Source organism: Hippocampus guttulatus, chromosome 1 (genome assembly GCF_054856545.1).
Source record: "Hippocampus guttulatus isolate MCC_2025c chromosome 1, RoL_Hgut_1.0, whole genome shotgun sequence".
NCBI lineage: Eukaryota > Metazoa > Chordata > Actinopteri > Syngnathiformes > Syngnathidae > Hippocampus > Hippocampus guttulatus.
Window position 1 is genome coordinate 18,121,469 of NC_141261.1, and position 20,215 is coordinate 18,141,683.

Below are 20,215 nucleotides of genomic sequence, written 5' to 3' on the forward strand. Positions count from 1 at the left end.
TTCTCCACTAAATATCATTTATTGTTCAATCAGTTGGTCCTCGGACAAACTACCCGCACTCATTTCGTAGTTTGTAGGATACACTTATGACCAAAGAACACATTTGACACTGCTACAGATTGACAGAACTGCCATATTGAATGTTAAGATATCTACTTATTGTCATGCTGAGACTTTTTTTTTTTTAATCAATGGTAATGACTTACTGATGCTGTTATTGTTGCTAGTGTGGCTTCTGGCATAATCGTGGCATCAATAAATCCCAGGTGCTGGATGGCATTCCATCGTGTATTTTTTCTCTATGGCAGGAATTTGGATTTACAGTTACAGTTAGATTGACTGCACTTGACTTCATCAGAACCCATCTTTAAACAAAGTCAGACATATGCAGGAAGGGGGAAAATAATCATAACACCAATCCTCATCTGTTTGCACAACATCATGTAATTTTGGTTCTAATATTAGAATTAAACAGCTGTTGTAAAGAGATGCGGATATTTATCCTTTTCTTTCGGAGTTTGAGCATCGTTGTCCTGTACCAGTAAGTTTTACATTGTATAGAAAAGAAAAGATGAAAAGAAAAAGAAAAAAAGACACTTCTGTACATGTCTTTGTTTTGTACATAGCTGAAATGGTTAGCTCTTTTACACAATATCTCACTCAGCATATTTTTAATGGCAACACCTCTGAAGCTTCACGTTGGCAGTCACACCCAGTGTCTTGTCCAAAATCTTGACTCTCAAAGAGCCATTTCACCGGAGAGATGCATACTTGTGTCGTCCTCAGGCGGGATGTCTTTTGCACCATTGTCCTTCGTATAGTTTTTAAGTCTTCTGGTCAGTGCTTTTGCTACTAACCAATGTTGTGCTAGTTTGTAGAACCGCTCGCCACTCATCTACATCCATCTGGTCCGTAATAGGCCATTTCACAGTTAAATCCCAAGCAGCAGTCTTGTTTAGGGACGGCATGAAAGACATGGAAGGCTCAGAAGGGCCGTTCACTCCAGCCAGATGCTAGACCAGAATTTCCTTGCTTTCCCATTCTCTTGGAACCCGGAAGCTTCTCAGGCTCCTTTTGCTTTGTGCCTTGCTTGCTTATTTTAAACTGCACTTCATGCAACACTTTCAGATTATCAGGAAACGCTGCACTCGCTCAAATTGCCCAGCTTTTTCACGGCATGCAGCTAACAGGACTATTCCAGTGCTAAAACTGGCTGTTTGAAGCTTATAGTTGTTGCAGCAGTAGGACGATGGATACCTTAGAGAAATCTGGAAAGATGATGACTGGCGGAAGCTTGTGGTATGACAGTTGTGAGTGACCCATGTGTTACTTGCATCTAAATTGAGAGCATCTGATGTTAGCTGTGTCAGTGACAGATAGCCCGGTAAGGGTCGCATGGCTGGCTGGGGTAAAGGCCGCTGTTGCCCCTCAGGGCCTCAGGACTCTCCTTGACCTTTTGACATTTGGATCATGAACTGTCGGCCCAGGAGAGGCTTGAGCATCCGGACAATGGATGCCAAGATACAAGTCAATGAGGGAAGAGTATCCCGCATTTACTTACAAGTGATTTACAAGGTTTTCATGTGAACAGGCATTTTGTTGAAGAAATACTCTGTGGAGGATACTTTTTCCATGACTTGCTTTCTGCCACAGGCTTGCTTTTCCTCTCTTTGCGCCTGTCCTCTTTCCTCAAAGGCTGTTCTTGTCCGGCAGTTCAGCCTCTGGACTCCGGGGGAAGTAGACAGTTGCCTTGTGCTCCTCATAGCGGTCAATGTGCTTGAGGTGGACCACCATGTGCAGGGCGTAGGCCAGGACCAGGAGCAGGATCAGTGACGTCACCAAGCCCATGAGGATGGCCGGCGTCAAGAAAGTGGCGCAGTCACTGGCCGACGCAAACTTGTCCGACTGCACGTTGAAGGCCTGAATCTGCAAGAGAAGGCAGAAATCTGAGAGATGAGGCTGAATTCAAGGGGGACAAGTGGCTCTTACTGGGTTTAGCGCACACAGGTTGAGACAGCCTAGCAGATGGCCAAGCACACTGAGTACAGACAGGCCAACAGACTGCCAAACGTACGCTATAACAGACTGATGGTACACCAAAGGAAATGGCTGGCAAACACAGACATGCAAAGTACAAAATGGCATCAAACGAAATAAGTTGCAGTAGGAGAGAGTACTACCATCATCCTGAACTATGAATATTTCAGAAACCAACGAGGCTTGACCGTGAAAAGCAAATTCATAGCCATCAGGGTGCGGTCTTAAAAGTAACAATGCTGATTAATTCTACCTGATTTATGTTGTTTTAGTTACACAAGTGTATAAAGTGAGTCATGATATAGATCAAAGGCATTCACACTACGCATTCAACAGAAGGCTACATGCTAAAAGAGTTGTGGTGTGATTTTAATTTTTCTCAACACGGGATCAGCGAGACCAGCCTCTGCTTGTCTAAGGAAAGTAGCCTGAGGTTACAACACCTGCGTCCCCTTTATGAGATTGTACCTGGAAATCTGTGAAAGTAATGTGCCAGTTGGCTGACGTGTCGGTGTGGGAGCTGGGCACCAGCAGAGTGTCATATTTGTGCAGACTGCTGACGTGCTGGCAGTGGTAGGACGACGTGGCTGGGGCGTAAACCTCGCTGGCGTTGAACGTGGCCTCCTGCGTCCAGTTGTAGTGGATATGCACACTGTCTAGCGTGAACCAGTTTTGACCTGCTGCTTCGTAGAAGGTGTTTGACATCTGAAGCCTGGGGCAGAAGGCGTACATAATATCCTGTTTCAGAAATTGAACTCAGGGAAAGGAATAATAGTTTTGTTGCAGATTCTGCGTGACTATTTGACACAATTGGAATATATTAAGAGGAAACATGCTACATGATGGCAATGCCATGAAGTCTGGGCTCAGGATTTTCTGTCTGCATACAATGAGGTGGGCGGCACGGTGGACCAGTGGTTAGCAAGTCGACCTCACACTGCAGAGGTCGACGCGCTCTCCGGCCTCCCTGTGTGGAATTTGCATGTTCTCCCCGGGCCTGCGTGGGTTTTCTCCGGGTACTCCGGTTTCCTCCCACATTCCAAAAACATGCATGGCAGGCTGATTGAAGACTAAATTGTCCCTAGTTGCGAGTGTGAGCGCGGATGGTTGTTTGTCTCTGTGTGCCCTGCGATTGGCTGGCAACCAGTTCAGGGTGTTAATGGCCTATCCCAGCCGAAGACGGCTGGGATAGGCTCCAGCACCCCCCGCGACCCTTGTGAGGATAAAGCGGATCGGAAAATGAATGAATGAACACAATGAGGTTCTTATGTAGTATTTCCCGGATTTCCAAATGTTGCCTGCATTCTGTGAGCAGTGCTTTTTAACTCCAGGTTGACAAATTCAGATCAAGGGGAAATGTGCATTCAGTAAAAGGTGCTGATTGTTGAAAACTAATTCAATAGGTACCTGATCACCAGACCTCGCAAGTCTTCCACGTCACCAAATTTTAACGAAAGCCTGTAGAAAAACAACATTAAAACATCATTCAGGCCTGGAGTCAAACAACATTCTGGCTGTGACCTGTTGACCTCCTGCCCTCAGGGAGCCGTTACTTGTGTATCATAAAAAGTATGAAACGGACTCAACAAATGTTTTCTTCCCTTCCCCTCCTCAAAGCCATTACCACCCTAAGCTCACACATGCACTGAGCCCTCCCTGACCCTAACCCCTGTTTCTTTTTTTCCAGCTTCTACACAATAGTCAATCTTGGAACACTGGGCAATATCCAAATACTTTCCGATACTACTAAGACGACAGTTCTCTTCTTTATCTTCTGGCATTTTATTTATCCTGACGTTCTTTTCATTTTTAAAATTTTATATTCTATATACTGTACTTGTCTCAACTGGAGAACGAGCTGCTTTTAATCTCATTGTTTTTGCACATAGTGATATAGATAAAAGGTATTGCAATCGAGTCAAAAGTAACCTTGAAACAAATATGCTCACTGACCACATTAGGCACACCGATCCCTAGCTGAAATCATTGCCAACAACAAGAAATGTTTCACAAATGTTGCAGTTTCAAAGAAATTGTCATAAGCTGATCATGGATTCATTCAATAACGTTTTGATTGTCATCTGACACAGTTTTGATTGTCATCTTATGCAGCAGTGCCTCCTGTACTCGATACTTAATTTGCACGTAAGAAATGACAAAGAAATGGACCACAAGGAAGTAGCACAACAACATGGCTGTAGTTGTGGTTACTTACGTGGCCTTCTCTTTGGTGCAGACCGAGCCTTTGGTGTCCACAGGTGAGTTGGCATTGAACACTCTCTCAGTCAGGTCAATGAAGGTGTGGTTCTTGTAGCGGATGGCCAGGCGCTTTGCCTTGAAGAGAATGCACGTCTTGCCGTTGTAGGACACGCTCAGGGGGCCGTACGGTCCCATCGGCGACTGGAGCAGCTTCCTCTTGTTGTGAGACATTCCTGCATGATGCCACTTGAAGGGCTGGGAGAAAATAAAAGAGTGGCATAGAAGACAGTTCATTTAGTTCAACTTCCCTGAGGTTGAAACGCCAGACCACGTGTATATAGCGCCAGCAAGGCCTTCTTAGCTGGCCTCATATTACAACCTATTATACATTTTTATATTCATTCCAAAAATTATTTTCACTTAATCCCAACAGAATTTTCTCTCCATTTCCTGCTAAGCGCATGATGGATTTTTTTAGGGGGGGGCAATCAAATTTCAGCCTCTTTGTGCTACCATCTCCGTGTAATCTGCCCAGCGCCTTCAAAATCAGCTGTGCTGGCCAATGAACCGCTAAATCAACAATGGGACTGTTTCTTTAACCGAGCGGAATTCATATCCATCTCCCAGGGCCATCTAAGTGGCCGATGATAAACTTTGCATCCTCTGACTGCTTGGTCAGAGCAAGCCCAAATTGGACGAGCAAAGCACATCTGTAGCAATCTGCATCCATTAATACATTTAATAATCCGCGTCTATTTTATTTTGACGACGATATGTTAGTAGATTTGTTCGTGCCGGTCCACAGAGCAAAGGTTAATAAGCCAGAAGCAATGTAACTGCAACTCTGTTATCTAATGAGCTGTTCGCCAGTTTATTATTATTTTTCAATCTTCCGACCACCAGTACCAACAGTTGAAAAATGGACGAAAGGAATCGCACATTGGCAGGAACTGGCTTTATTATGTCCCAGGAATACTTTGCCACGGTAAAATAAGTGTCAGTGGTGAGCAACCACTTCAAATGTTGACTGCAATTCATGCGATCCGTTTGTTGTTTATATTTTATTTTACTTTATTTTTTTTGAAGGGTAAAACGCATTTCATACACAATTTAAAATGTATTCCTACACGGAGATTTGCATCGTGATATAAATTGTTTAGAGTCTCACATCATGCCTCGTAAAATGTTTCCCTTGCTGTCAAGCAGAAACGCTGCTCCACTACAATTTGTCCACTAGGGGGAGACAGTAAGTGAATTATTCTTGCACTGTACAGTCAGTAATCCAATTGTTACCCATTTGATTGAATTGTACTTAAACTAGATGATTGAATTACAAAACATGTGTGATACTGTTAAACTAAAATCTTAATTGCAATCCACAATTCCATGATGTAAGATCGTAAAGAATCCTTTGAGAGTTGAGAAAGTCGGCCTTGTTCTAAAATGTTTGTGCATGGCCTACTTGTATTTTGGGCAATGAATGAACTGCGATAAGTCGATTTGGTTTCAACAGGTGATTAAAGGTGAACTGTTTAGTCATTTTAGAAAAATCACAAATGAAACATTTTTATGTCACAGGTAAAGTAATTAACAGAATGGACATTAAATAAAGCATGAACAAATCATTTCTATTTCTTAAATTCGACAAGTGACAAACTCAGACGTGTGACGTCACTTTGAGACAACAATAGCGGAGCTCTCAATGGAAAGTGTACAAAACCAATCATAAATCGATTTGCAAAGTGACGTTTGAAACTTATCTGAGGGGATCCAGATGTTTGAAGAGTTACAGGAAGAGCAAGAGGAGATTGTTGCTGAGATGTTATTGGCCCATACATGTATGTATACAGTACGTTATTGTTTCCAACTCAATACTGTGTCGTGCTGTAAATTGCGCACGGTGGGATTACCTACTTGGTCCATGTATTCCTGCCAGCACTGAGAGCACACATTATATTGTGTTGGTGTCCTACATTGTCATTGCTAAGGTAGTTCTGTTGAGTTTTCGGCCACTCTTCACATTATATGGGCAGATATTGTTAGTTGCAAACCATTAAAGATGATTCCCTCTATGCACTGACATAGTTTGAAATCTTTTCAGACAAGATTACATCCATGTATAATACTTTGAATCAAATGTTTTCATAATTAACAGCCAGAATTATTCATTGATTGACACCCACCTTTTTTGCAAATCTGGATGAGAAAACAGAGTTCTTAGAAGTGCTTGTAACAAGAATGCACATCGACACTGGCGTGAAATTCATTCGCTTTGTGAGAATGAAACTGTTTTCTTTACAATTCGTCACCTTACGTTCCCTATTCTTCTCTTTTGGCCACTCAAACTAAGTGTCAGCCTGAATGTGAACAGTGCATCGCCACACAGTACTGAGGCATTTCGCCGAATAACTCAATAACAATGGCTAAGAGCAGATAGCGGGACAATCAACAATGCAGTACAATTGCTGACCGGCACTCAGCATTCTGTAAATAGCGTCAAACGATGGAGATTTCTGAACAAAAGCCTTTTCATTGTTAAATGCATTGCTATGGGTCTAACTATGAATCTGGGTGGATTGTGTTAAAAAAAAATTTACAGAAGTGTGCTTGAAATGGTTTTAGCTCTAAGTAATGCTCAAAAGATGGTTGGCCCAGTTTACTTCATTATTATGTTCAAGGGAGTAGGAAGAAGTAAAAAACTTATCTAGTCCTACCCCGTTATGTGATTGTATCTAATAAATCATTTTTATATCAATCAGAAAAGTAAGAGGAAAGAAGTCTCCATTAAGGCTCATACTTTACCCTTAACCGTGATATTTTTACAACTTTTGGTTTGTATCGGGATTATATACTTCCACACCCTGACACTCTTGTGTCAATTTTCTCTTAAATTCATAATGGATATTTATATACCTTTCTCTATTTATCAACTTAGTTCTGATTTATCATTATATTTAATCATTCTTGACCTTTAACATAGCTGGAATCCTAACCACAAAGTGAGAGTAATGTAATCAGAGTTGGATTTGTATCAGTCTGGAGCAGATGTGCGCTGTGAGAAAAACATGATGTACGGCACCCTGTATGCTACCAAGAGCTCCTCCATCTCTTTGCTTAGAGGCTACATCGCATTGGAAGGCTTTTGTGCGAAATCCAGCACTGTTTTGTAAGACATTTACTCTGAGTGGCTTTTCTGTCTTTATCTACGAATTACGGGGTGACTAAGGGTTGCAAGGTTTCATCTTGTTTTTCATGCCACCTTTGTGAATGCACTATTTAAAAAGCAGAGACTACATCAAATCCTTTAATCTATATGAAGCAGGAGCATATGGCCACACAGATGTGTCATTTAGAATGGTGCCGCATGTGCGTGCGTGTGTGTGGCAGGCAAAGATGTTCCTCCAGTGAATGTGACACCAAGGAAAATTCTCCCATCCAAGGTCACTCACAGCGGCAGAGTGCTTTATTTGGTTTTCATGCGCATATAAGATGCGGCTGCACGAGTCCGAAGTGCAGATGAAGACACAATGGCAGGCAGGCAGTGTGCGTGCATACCTGCAGGATTCTCCTGAGTGGGTTTTCATCTTCAGGCGTCAAAATAACCTCTTCGCTTTCTAAGCCATACTCTCCATCCTGACCTGAAAACACATGATTTGGCAGCGAAAGGTTACATCGGAATACACATTAAGATGATCCCAATGCTGCTGTGCAGATTGCAATGCAATCATAAAAGTTCAGCCCCTTTCACACAAACACACACGCATGCCACTGACACACACATGCACAAATAGATCCTGCCTACACCTCTGCGCTCAAGCGTCGCTCTATTTCCAGTTGTTTTGCGTCATCCCTGTGACTCACCAGCGTTTTTTTTTTTTTTTTTTTCTTGGCACATTATTCAGTATCTACAAACATCCACATTTCGTTGCATCACAAGATTGCCCAAATTGGAGCAGTGTTAATCTGTCTTTTTGTCAAACCATCTAAACAGTAACATCTGCCAGATTTGGGAGGCGCATAAAATAACACGGTTCTCACTTCTGTTTGCATTACAGTGACACAAAGATGTGCGTCAGGAGTAAAAAAGCATTTGTCAGCATGGGCGGCTTGATTGAATCAGGCCTTCCATCAGCCCATGTTTGTCACTCACTTACTTGATGTGACTCTTGTGGCTTGTTTGGGGTTCTCTCTGCTGTGGAGCAAAAAAGACAAGACAACATGAGATTCTGAGCACACCGCAGGAAATGAGACAATGAGAAGTCATTGAAAATAATGCTCCGCAATCAGGCATGTGCACAGATAGCCTCCTGGTGGCGCTACTTTTGCCCTGGGTGAGAAAAACTGCACTCTGCCTGAGCCCATTTTTTTCCTGAATTCACAAAATGCAAACAATATACCCTCTCTGTCATCAATTTCCCTCAAAAATGTCTGGATATTAGACGGGTATTTAGTCGAGTTATCCGCAGTGCACACAAGCAAATGAGATTTGAACTGGGGTGTGTAGACTTTTACTCTAGCTTCACCTTCACCTACTTTGTAGATAGGTTTACTGACTGTGTTCATAGTGTCAACAGAAATTCATTCTTACATACATCGACTACTGTCATAATTGTGTGAATAATTTTCACAAAGGTTGCCTCATTTTTTTGGCCTTGAGCACCTGCCCCTTAAACGTCGATAATGTGTATGCACACAATGTGCAAGTATCGTGAAGGAATCAGTGGTCATGATCAAACCCAGTGACAACATTTGAAGCGCCACTAATGTATTCTGCACATTCAAACTCCAATTATGACTTCACAATCTGACGCTTTCTTTCAACCCGTCAATATTGCAGTTGCTCCACATTCCCGCTAAAACAATCCTGCACCACCTCAGTCAAGCTTATCCTGTTCCTTGTAACCGTCCTGTGAAAGACGTCACACGGAGGAAATTGGCTTACTGGGCGGCACTGGATGGGCCTGATCTACTTGTCGGGATGCTTTGCTTTAACTCTGTGCTCTTTGCTGGTTCGTTGGTGATCGTAGCTTGTTTTAATTAACGTCTTAAAGATCTTTCGCAGGTAGCATGACAGCTTCAGTCCACCCTCTGTGACACACTTATTTTCCAGTTGAATTGTTTATTCATGTCGCCTCATGACAGCAAACAAGAAACTTGAGATGTGCATAAATGCTGTGAGATAAAATGAGACATATGGAATCAATACACGATGGAGTAAATATTCATGTCGAGTTGAAGCACTCAAACGTTATTCAATGGTCACCTGCTGTTGTCAGAGAATGTTAGCATGTTTGACTGTGCAAAAATGAATCGATTAACAGACAGCTAATCGATAACCAAATTAATTGACAACTTTTTTTAGTGAATGAATCATTTAGAGACCTTGTTGAGCAAAAACATTTTCAAATTTCCTTTGCAGAATTTTTTTTTGTCTATTTTCTGACATGTTATGGACCAAACCAATAACTGAATCCAAGTCTATTAGTTTGTGCGTTTTCTGCACTGTCAATTTGACAAGACGTCCAGTTTATTACTGTAGCAATGGAAAACAAAGGTTTTATTTGATTCCTTAATTAATAAGAATAATAAAAAAATCTAACAATGATTTGACTATTAAAAATAATACTTTTATCACATGTGGTGACTTACTGTCAAACCTACTTGGTGCACAAAGCAGGGAAAGGGTACATCCAACCCGAAATTTGCCCTAAATGTTTTTTAGCGCAGTGACTTGCCACATTTATCCATTGCTGTGAGCCAGTCAAGCTGAGAATTTGAAGCAGTTGGGTTGGGTTTTAGCCACATTTGTGGAGAAGAAAATCTCTTGACGTCAATGAGATGTTCAGCCCCTTTCTGAGGTGGTGGTTGTTGCCCAAAGGTTTTTTTTTTTTCCTTTCTGGCTGTGCACAGTGCCTCAGATGCAGATGACAGGATTTCCCATCACATACACATGAAATAAATCTCCCTGCAAATAGATTTTTTGATGTGAAAAATGAGACCAACATAAATATGCATACACCTACTACAATTTACAGTGTCTCTACATAGCTGCAATAAAGTTCTAATAGTTTCCCCTGATATTGTATTGTTGATGTTTTTTGCTTTGTAGCAGAAGACTGAAGTTTTTGTGTCTGTTCATAATTCACACCATGCATGTGTATGGAAGATTACAAGCGGGTTTTTACAAAAAGATCCAAACCAAGGTGGAATCATGGCTTCCCTTCTGAAAGAACTGCACACAGTACTGCAGTTTGCCAGAGATATTTATAAAATAGTCTCAGCAGTCTGGAGCAGGTATCCACCCATCTGGTGCAGTTTCCACCTGAGCAGTGTTATATAGATGGGTGCCAGGTGGATTAGGATTAGTGGCCAGGTCAACTGGAGTCTGACCGCGGAGAGACAAAGGCCACAAGCAAAACGAAGATTAATGAAGTCAGATTCTGCAGTATGCTGGAGACTGCAAGTGCTAACTGACCAGTTTGAGCCCCAATTCAACAGTTAATAAATGAAACCTGGCCAGTACATATCCAGGTATGGCCATGTCCTTTCTTTCCTGAACAAGCCCCCGACCTACATTCACCGGTTGAATCATACTGGACAACGACTAATAATACGAGCCTAGCTTGTTTAACTTTTGGTGACATAGAACTTGAAATCCAACTTTTATTTATGTTGCACATTCTCTCCACATAAACCACTCGTGAAAATGTCATGGATCACTCATGATGATGTAGCCACGCCTCGTGAGTAAAATAATCAGACAAACTTGCTAACATGCTAACTGAGGCCGACCTACATTTCGGCTTCTGAACTGATTCAAAATGAGAATTTACCAAGGCTCCAAATATTGATTTGTCTTGGTGGAACAGTTTTGCCAATCAATGATTTCATTTAAGGAGCAAACCTCTAATTTGTGGACTTTCTTTGTTAATCCCAGGGACATGAAGCAACCGTTTATTAAACAATAAAAATATGGCAATGACCAAATAAACCGTGAGTTTAATTTTTTTCTATAATCAAAAGTTTTAACATCAAAAATTCACATTGTGTATAGCAGCAAACCATATTTTCTTGTCTAAAAGCAAAGATAAATTGATGAAAAAAACGACTGCAATTTTATAATAATGCAATTTTTGAAAGAATTTATTGTGCGTATGTTGGATGCAAAAGTCAAAATTAAAACTCAGGGCTCTATTGTGAATAACATTACTGATATAAGTATTTCATACTGTATTAATATACTTTTCATCTTTTGGCCACTCCTCCTGGCTCACACTACATCAAAACGAAACTCAATTCATTTCTCGGTCTGGTTAGCGTGTATGATTTTCTCTCCAAATGCTTATTCATTTGCCTGCTATTTTGCTGTTCAAAGTTAGATGCTTTCCACTTTAACACGGTTCCCGCCAGATGCTCAAAGCATTTAATTTTGTGTTAACCGTCCAAGCATTGTCAATACTAAGTTAGCTTAGCTATTGGCTTCACCATCTTTTCTCATCATCCCTTCGTGAGAAAGATACTTGTCAGACATGTAACTTCTTCGCCACCACGCAGGTTAACGAAGCAACCCTACAAAATGTTTAGGTTCACTAATAGCTAACCGAAGCTTGTTGCTAACCAGTTACCGCGACGTAAGTGGCACCAAGCGTCCCTCAACCCTCGACTACCCGCGGTATGTGACAGCCGGCCCACCGAACCTTATTTTCTCAGTATGGCTATGTAATATGATTTGATGAGGCACAAAATGCAAAAAAAAAAAAAAAAAAACTGATGTGAAGCCGCTTATTTCGAGCCTTGATAACTTTCAAAATGTAGGCCCTATATTTTGACTGGGAAAAGCAAGGCAAAGCACTTTTGCTCATCTCGCATGTTTTAGACACTTATTCACACAAGCAAAAGCACAACATCCAAAAGCATTTTCAAACACAACAGTTAATGACATTTAGAAGCAAAGCAGAGAAAGCAAAAGTAGGATTAAAGGACAAAAATTAACAGAATGTTTAAAAGTAAAGAAATAAAAGTTGTAAAATGACGAAAAGAAAAGAAATATTTCAAATTGTTTAGAGGGCCTTCATCAAAGGTCTGGTGAAAGAAAGCACAGTTTTTAACCTGGATTTAAAAGAATTTACACTTGGGGCTGACTTCACTTCTGTTGTCATGTTATTCCATTTGTATGCAGCATAACAGCTAAATGCAGCTTCACTGTGTTTCCTTTAAACTCGGGGCTCCACTAATTGACCCAAGTTGATAGATCCCAGATCACTGGTGGGTTTATATTCTATCAGCATTTCGTTAATGAATTCAGCTCTTTCCACTAAGAAGACCATTACAATAATGAAGTCTAATGGAGATAAACGCATGGCTAAGTTTCTCCTGGTCCGCTCTGAGCGTGCAAGCCCACAGTCTGGATATGTTTTTGAGCTGGTAAAAAGGCTGTTTATTTGAAATAATTGCTGAAAGTCAAAGGTGACAATGGACAGCAAGTTGCTAAAATGTCAAAACTTGATGACTGCTTAACTGCAGTACGAATAGCTCTTATCTCAGTCAAGGAAAAGCTGCACAGAGGGAAGGGGGTGGGGGGGGGGCAAAAAGAGAAGAAAGAAAACAAAATAAGACATAGTTCTTGCACATGCAACACAACCGGAGCTCCATCCATCTCACCTCGTCAGGCCTCAGCTGGCCGAAAGGGACCAGAGGAGTGCGCAAGTGCTAGCTAAAGCACTCGCGTTTGTTCTTGTGCCAGTTTGGTGAGGTCAGCAAGCTGGGACTGCTGAGGCCGCGTCATTGGCCGAGCCTGTCACACGGTGCCTGAGTGCCGAACATGCCCTTTTATATAATCAACGCCACCCCTTTGGCTCACCTCACTCTCTCCTGGTATGTCTCTTCAATTTGAACATGCCCGCCAATGTGCCGCCTGATGTCATGAGGTTGTCATGAATTGAACACAAAGCACTGCGGGGGACTACTTATCGAGAAGGCCACCGTCACATACATGTTCATGTTATTGCTTTTTGTTTTTGAGCAGCAATGTATGAAACAGTACAAACATGCGTATTCACATCTGACTGACAACTGACATTTGTCACGCACGTGATGACCAGAGGGCAAAAACAGGCGATTAATGGATTGTTAGAAATTTGTTCTCAGACTTTTTATACTCGGTACCACCTCGAATAATATCTAGCTCTCCAAGTACAGCTATATGGACAATAAAATACTAAAATATAGTATTGTAGGGGTAATTTACTGAAACAGAGAGGTTTTGAAAAAAATATTTGAATTGATTCTATTTAATTTGCACGATTTCCTTCAAAGTAGATGATGTAGGTGTACTTAAAAAATGTACAACAAATTGGCTACAACCAGTAAACATTCCCTCTCATCTACTTTGTGACTTAAAAACAGGGCTCCTTCCGTTCCTACGGCAATGTAATCCAAATTTCTTGCCATTGCCTATCACTGAGTAATTGATCATTTTTCCCCATGGTTGCCTGAAGAAATTAGGTCAAAAGCTCGACCGTAACAACTACTCTGTCTTAAATATCAAATAGAAAACATCAAACGCTGGCATTTACTGGATCTGGTGGGGCACTGCAGCAGAGTCTTCGGACCTATTTTGGTGAAGAACAACCTGGCTTTCTGAGGATGGCCGAATGCCATCTCAGTGGTGTGCCAGTATTTGGTGCAACAGAACACACTGTCGTATCAAGTTCTCTGCATCATTTGCCCATCACTTCATGGCGCATAAAGTCGAGTTACCATTAAACGATGTTTAGTTAATTACATGAATGTCTATTTTATTTAGCTTTTGAGCAAAAGACAGTAACCGAGCTGTATACTGTATAGCTTGTATCGATGAATCTAAAAACATCAATTTTGCGGACAATACATTATCACATTTCAATATACAGGTACGGGCGGCCCGGTAGTCCAGTGGTTAGCACATCGACTTCACAGTGCAGAGGTACCGGGTTCAATTCCAGCTCCGGCCTCCCTGTGTGGAGTTTGCATGTTCTCCCCGGGCCTGCGTGGGTTTTCTCCAGGTGCTCCGGTTTCCTCCCACGTTCCAAAAACATGCATGGCAGGCTGATTGAACACACTAAATTGTCCCTAGTTGTGAGGGTGAGCGCGCATGGTTGTTCGTCTCTATGTGCCCTGCGATTGGCTGGCAACCGGTTCAGGGTGTCCCCCGCCTACTGCCCGAAGATGGCTGGGATAGGCTCCAGCACCCCCCGCGACCCTAGTGAGGATTCAGCGGTTCGGAAAATGGATGGATGGAATATACAGGTACATGTATTTGACTAGTCAACACAGAGTGAAGCTGCAGTCGAAGTTGAAATTTATTGGAAGGACAAGCGATGTTTGCGTCATGTGGCTCATGTAGAGTCGATCACTAAAACCCAACAGTTGTATTCATTTAAAAAAAAAAAAAAGGAGTAAAATATTGACAAAAATCCTAGTCTGGGCAGGTTCTTTCTTGGCCTATGAACCGGCACCATTTGGAATAAATAATTGGGAAACGAAAACAAGTCTTAATCCCATGCCTCACAGCTGTAGGCTGGCCTATGAATAGATTTATTAGGGCAGATTAAGCGGAGGTGTTACCCATCCATTCCTGCTAGTTAAGTGTCGAAACTGATGAACGCTTGATATGCCTCAGAGATCAAATTTTGACTTGACTCATTAGTTTCTGGATCTTTACATATACTGTATATTGAGGTCAATGTGACAGTGTTTGATGAATTCAAGGGTTGATTTGAACCTATGTTGTCTCTCCCACCCGGACAACCTAACTACACAGCAAAAAAAGAGGTTGAGCACTTAGGGCCCATTGCTCGGTGTAAAAACTTGCACATCCTTATTTTTTTTCCGGGGCAAGCCTAGTTTATTGTGTTTGGGAATTTGGCAGACCGCGCAACGGCTCGATGGGTGTTCCGGCGGCCTGAGGGTGTTTTCTATTACATGCCCTCAGGACACCTGACAATTTGGTGATAGAAAACAGATTACCGGTACACTTTAGACCAGGTGAAACTCGGTCTAGATTTTGGCACAGATGGTGAAATACGATTCTGGTGGATTTCATCTCGGCGCAGGCAGACAGATTCTGTGCTCCATAGACATGCGCTGTGGATGTCATTGTATTTCATTCATGACAACAACAAAAGTGCATCGAACTCTCTAAATCATTATAGAAATCAATTAATTGAATGTATTATTTTTATTATTATTAATTGTTATCATCATTATCTTAAAAATATTTTTAAAGGCACCTCCATGACAGCAGCACGATTGGTGTGTGTGTGTGTGTTTGGTTGGTTGTCATACACAGACACCCACTTGAGGATTGATGGCAGTCTCCAAGTGACCACTTTGCAGTGGCCAACTTTAGGTTATCCCAAGTGGTGATATTTTTTCAGTTACTTTTCAATATATGTGAGCCAATTTTGTGCGTTATTATTCTGCCATGTTGACCACATGCATGCTCATCTGTGTTGAATTTAAAGGGAATGAAAGGAGCTGCTTTGATTGGCCGGAAAGTCAGCTGTGTTCAGTCCCACAACGGCGCAAACGCCCAGTTCTTAGTCTATGAAAATCAGAGTCACCACATTTTGTCGAGAAAAATATTAGCATTGAATTAGTGTTCAGAAAATAAAGGCAGCACATTTTAAATAAAAGGGACTAAAGCTCCAACTGGTTTCACTATACTATTAATATACCATCATATAAGCTTCCAATCCAATGTGCAGATTGTTTAACTACACCATGAACATGCAATACTGTTATTTATCAATATATTGGTTAGTTCATGAAAGAGGCCTTTTTACAGTCTGCATGTTTGAAAATATTGAAAACTCGCACCAATCCCTTCTGAAGCGCACTTCTCTTTCAGCCAGCGGGATGCTATTTGAAAGTTTTCAGAAAAAAAACGAGGCTTTACAAGCTGCTCTTACATAACATGTTGTGAGTGTGTCGCAGCTGAAAACATTGCCGTGACTTGGGAATCTGAGGCAACGAGCCATCACATTACTAAGGTTATGGACAAAGTTTGATTCTGGGCAAATGGGATCAAACTTTACATTCAACTTCAGATGAAGTAATGCAGCCCTCTGCCACCATAGCAGATGGCTGTGAAAGTTAAAAATGAGAGCAATGCCATGAAACGAATCATTTCTGAAACGGCGCTTCTCTTGTCGGACTGTGAAAAAGAGCGTCAAGCAAAGTCAATGGATGTAAATTATCATTATTACTATGTTATTATTGTGAGGCCCAAAGTGGAAAATAAATGAACAAAATCTAATTTCTACATTCGTAAGTTTAGACCATCCATCCATGATTTCATTTTCTGGAGCACTTGTTCCCTTTTGAGCCATATGACTCGGGGAAAAAATGCAAACTGATGAGCTCAGAATTTCAAGGCAACAAACTTGATGACAACATTTTCAGTTGGGCAAGTCAACAAGATATTTTAAGTTTCACAGTTTTGAAATCTGGCTTTCACTACTTCACTGGCACTTCACTACTAAGAAAAAAAAAGTGGACAGCAATAATTGTCCCATGTATTGTTCCTGAACTTAAAGTCAATAAGTCAAGTCAACAGTATTTATAGAGCACTTTCAAACAGCCATAGCTGCATACAAAGTGCTGTACATGGAGCAATTTAACATGCACAATAAACAGTAAGACAAATCGGTAATAAAGGCGGTAGAAAGCACCAAACAGTAAAACCAAGAACAAATCTAAGTCATGCTGAGTCGAATGCCAAAGAATACAAGTGAGTTTTGAGGAGGGTTTTGAAGATGGGCAGCGAGGAGGCTTGCCGAATGTTCAGTGGGAGGTCAAAGATAGAAACACAAACAATACAGCAAATTGTTTTGGAGCACTGCGTTTGGCTGGCAACCAGTTCAGGGTGTCCCCCGCCTACTGCCCGAAGACAGCTGGGATAGGCTCCAGCACCCCCCGCGACCCTTGTGAGGATTAAGCGGTTCGGAAAATGAATGAATGTTTTGGAGCAAACAACTTGCTTGCTTTGTTGTGCTATGATTGTTGCCATAAATGTCAATACAGTACTTTATATTTTAAAGTTGTTCCAACTTAAATTCTTGTTTTAGCCCCCCCCCAAATAAAAAGTTGCATATTTTACAGTAATCGCAAGTTAGCTGCATTGTGATTGTGGACAAAGCATCAGCTGGGAATTCATCCCACACTCGCAATATGACAGTCAGCAATTTGAAGCGCTACACTACCAAAGGCAAGGTGTAGCCTGCCTCTCCGACGACCTGCGTTTTTTTGGTCCACAGGGAGACTCAGACCGTGACCCTCCAGTTTCAAAGCGCAAATCTCTACAGTTCAGCCACTGCAGGTCCTGACCTCTTGTGCCCCTTTATTTATTATGTATCTGTCCCTTTAAAGATGCCTTTTGTTAAATGTAATCATGTCAATTGTTCATCCCGCAAAAATGCATTCACTTGAAGCATTTGCGCTACTTAATTGTCGTCGGCCATCACGCAGAGGATGGCTTGGTTTCCAAATCCGAACATCGCTTGGGTTCAACACCGCTGGTCGTGTGTGTGGTGACTGAGAGCTAGCGAGGCCCATAGGTGCCGGCTCCGTGTCGCCCTCGTAACACTGTTGTGAGTGACAGTTGTGTTGGCCCCTGAACGTTTGATCCGAATGTGACCCGCAGGACTGCAACATGCAGACATGTCTGGCTATGTTTCCCTTCCCCGATCTCCCTCTGTCACCCCCTCCACCTCGAATCACTCCTCCTCCCTCCCACTCTCTCTCAATGACTGCATCGGTAAATTGACTCCAGCAGACCACCCCTGATGCATCCTCTCCTCCCTGTCCCATGCTTGTTTACCTTCTCTCCATGTCCCACTCTCCTCCCTTTTTTATGTCCTCGCCAACCCCTTGCACGCTCGCAGCCGGCGGCGTTATTTAGCGCCCTCGTTTCGGACCCACACTACTCTACATAGACAACAGCCTCATCTGTGATCGATGAGTGGCATCTGATGCAGTCCCCAACACCGAGGCAAACAATGGCGTGCGGTGCAGCCCTCTCGAAACACAGGCAGCCTTCACCATTCAGGAGGCCGCCAAGGTGAGATGGAGAGGCAAGACGACAATGGGGAGGAATATAAAGGAAAGAATGAACCTTGCATATACACACACACACACACACACACACACACACACACACACACATACACGCACACACGCCTCTTGGGCTCATAGCGATGGAGAGGTGGTTGGCTTTACCTTCTGTCCAAGATCTCAGGCACTTCATCGTAAATGAGTCCTGGCTGCAGCTCTTCCTCGGACAGAGTCAGAGCAGTCCGGCTGAAAGCAGACAGCAAGGCGATGGAACACAGGAGGAATGCGTGCGCAGCCATTGAGGCAATGAGAGGAGACTGCCGCTGCTGGAGCGCCGCTTCATAATCTGCTCTCCAAGCGGCGCCTGGCTCCCAGCTCTTGTGAGCGGCACTCGCCGCGGCCAATCAGCGGCGAGCACAGGGCACCGGCGTGCGTCACAGTCCCCTCGCTGCTCCCCCTCCTCCTCCCGCTCCTCTCCTCTCCTCTTCTTCTGCTTGTTTCACGCCGCTCACCCTCCCACATCCACTCCTGTGCTCTCCATCCACTCTGCTTCTGGTATAGACACAGGTAGCTGCAGGCCAGTCCCACATATAGGAAGCGGCTCACTGCATTTCACATCCCGTCATACCTTTGCTGTCCCCAATGTTATCCTCACGCGTTTGCGCACGCGCGTACACACACAGACACACACACACACAAAGTAACTAGAGCAAGCACACACGCAAAAAGCTGTGAAAGTCAAGGTCAGATCACAGAGGGAGATGGGAGGATGTTGACAAGAGGAAGAAAAAAAAAAGCAGAGCCACGACTGCATGACCTAGATCTCCAGCGTGCTGCCACAAGAGCAGAATTAATTCACTTGATCTATGCGATGTTGTGAGCCCACAGCGGAGGAAATTGTCCACTGAGGCTGCAAATATGGATGACAGCAGCAGCTGAGCAGCAGTGGGACGAGACAGGAGGAAAAGGTCTGACCGTCGGTGACCCTGACCACTGTTTCAGTTTCCGCCATGAGTGTTCATCTGCCATGAGTTTGACAAAGATCGCCTTCTCACAGCGCGCATTTCCATAAGCAATGAGCGGAATATCAAGAGTGCTTATATAACAAAATATTTTGACCGACTATTGTGGGAGATTTTCTCATCGATGCATGGCAAGTGAGTCACACTGATGCCGTCTGTCGTTTTGCGCTCACAAGAGCCTTGCTTTCTCGTTTATCATTTGGAGAAAAAAAAAGATATGTTTTGGAGATGCAGCATTCAGATATGTTCAACAGGATCATCTGAGAAATAAAGTGACGGAGTGGGACTTGACTTCTCTTTTCCAAAATAAATTTCCTCACACTTTCATGTTACATTTCTCATCGCGGAAGGAAGAACATTCATACATTTTTAGTGATAACTGTCACAAGATGGATGGATGAGATGGTCAAAGGTCAGAACGTACGGTATTTCCGGTTGGTCTTCTGCAGCCACACTTTTTGCAAATCTGTGTGGATGAAACCAAAACAATCCATCCATCCATCCATTTTTTTTTACCCGTTTATGCTCACGAGGGTCGCAGGCATGCTGGATCCCATCCCAGCTGTCTTTAGGTAGTAGTCCACCCTGAACTGGTCGCCAGCCAATCACAGAGCACACATAGACAGACAACCATTTCTGCTCACAATTACACCTAAGGACTATTTTGAGTGTTCTATTAACCTGTCCTGCATGTTTTTGGAATGAGCGAGGAAACAGGAGTGCCCTGAGGAAACCCACGCAGGCACGGGGAGAACATGCAAATTCTACACAGGAAGGCCGAAGCCGGAATTGAACCCTGCACCTCTGCACTGTGAGGCCGATGTACTAAGCAGTTGGCCACCCCCAAACAATGAAAAAAAAAA

At 42.8% G+C, this 20,215-nt stretch overlaps 1 protein-coding gene across 1 annotated transcript; it reads right to left on the reverse strand.

Moving 5' to 3' along the window:
• On the reverse strand, positions 1-18,693 carry atp6ap1lb (ATPase H+ transporting accessory protein 1 like b). Its single transcript, XM_086115783.1, has 7 exons — positions 18,496-18,693; positions 8,391-8,428; positions 7,792-7,874; positions 4,253-4,491; positions 3,445-3,495; positions 2,506-2,749; positions 1-1,926 (listed from the first exon to the last, which is right to left on the reverse strand). The coding sequence occupies exons 1-7, from the start codon at positions 18,627-18,629 to the stop codon at positions 1,690-1,692; spliced, it is 1,026 nt and encodes a 341-aa protein (XP_085971909.1). The 5' UTR covers positions 18,630-18,693; the 3' UTR covers positions 1-1,689.
• Positions 18,694-20,215: the final 1,522 nt, after the last annotated feature.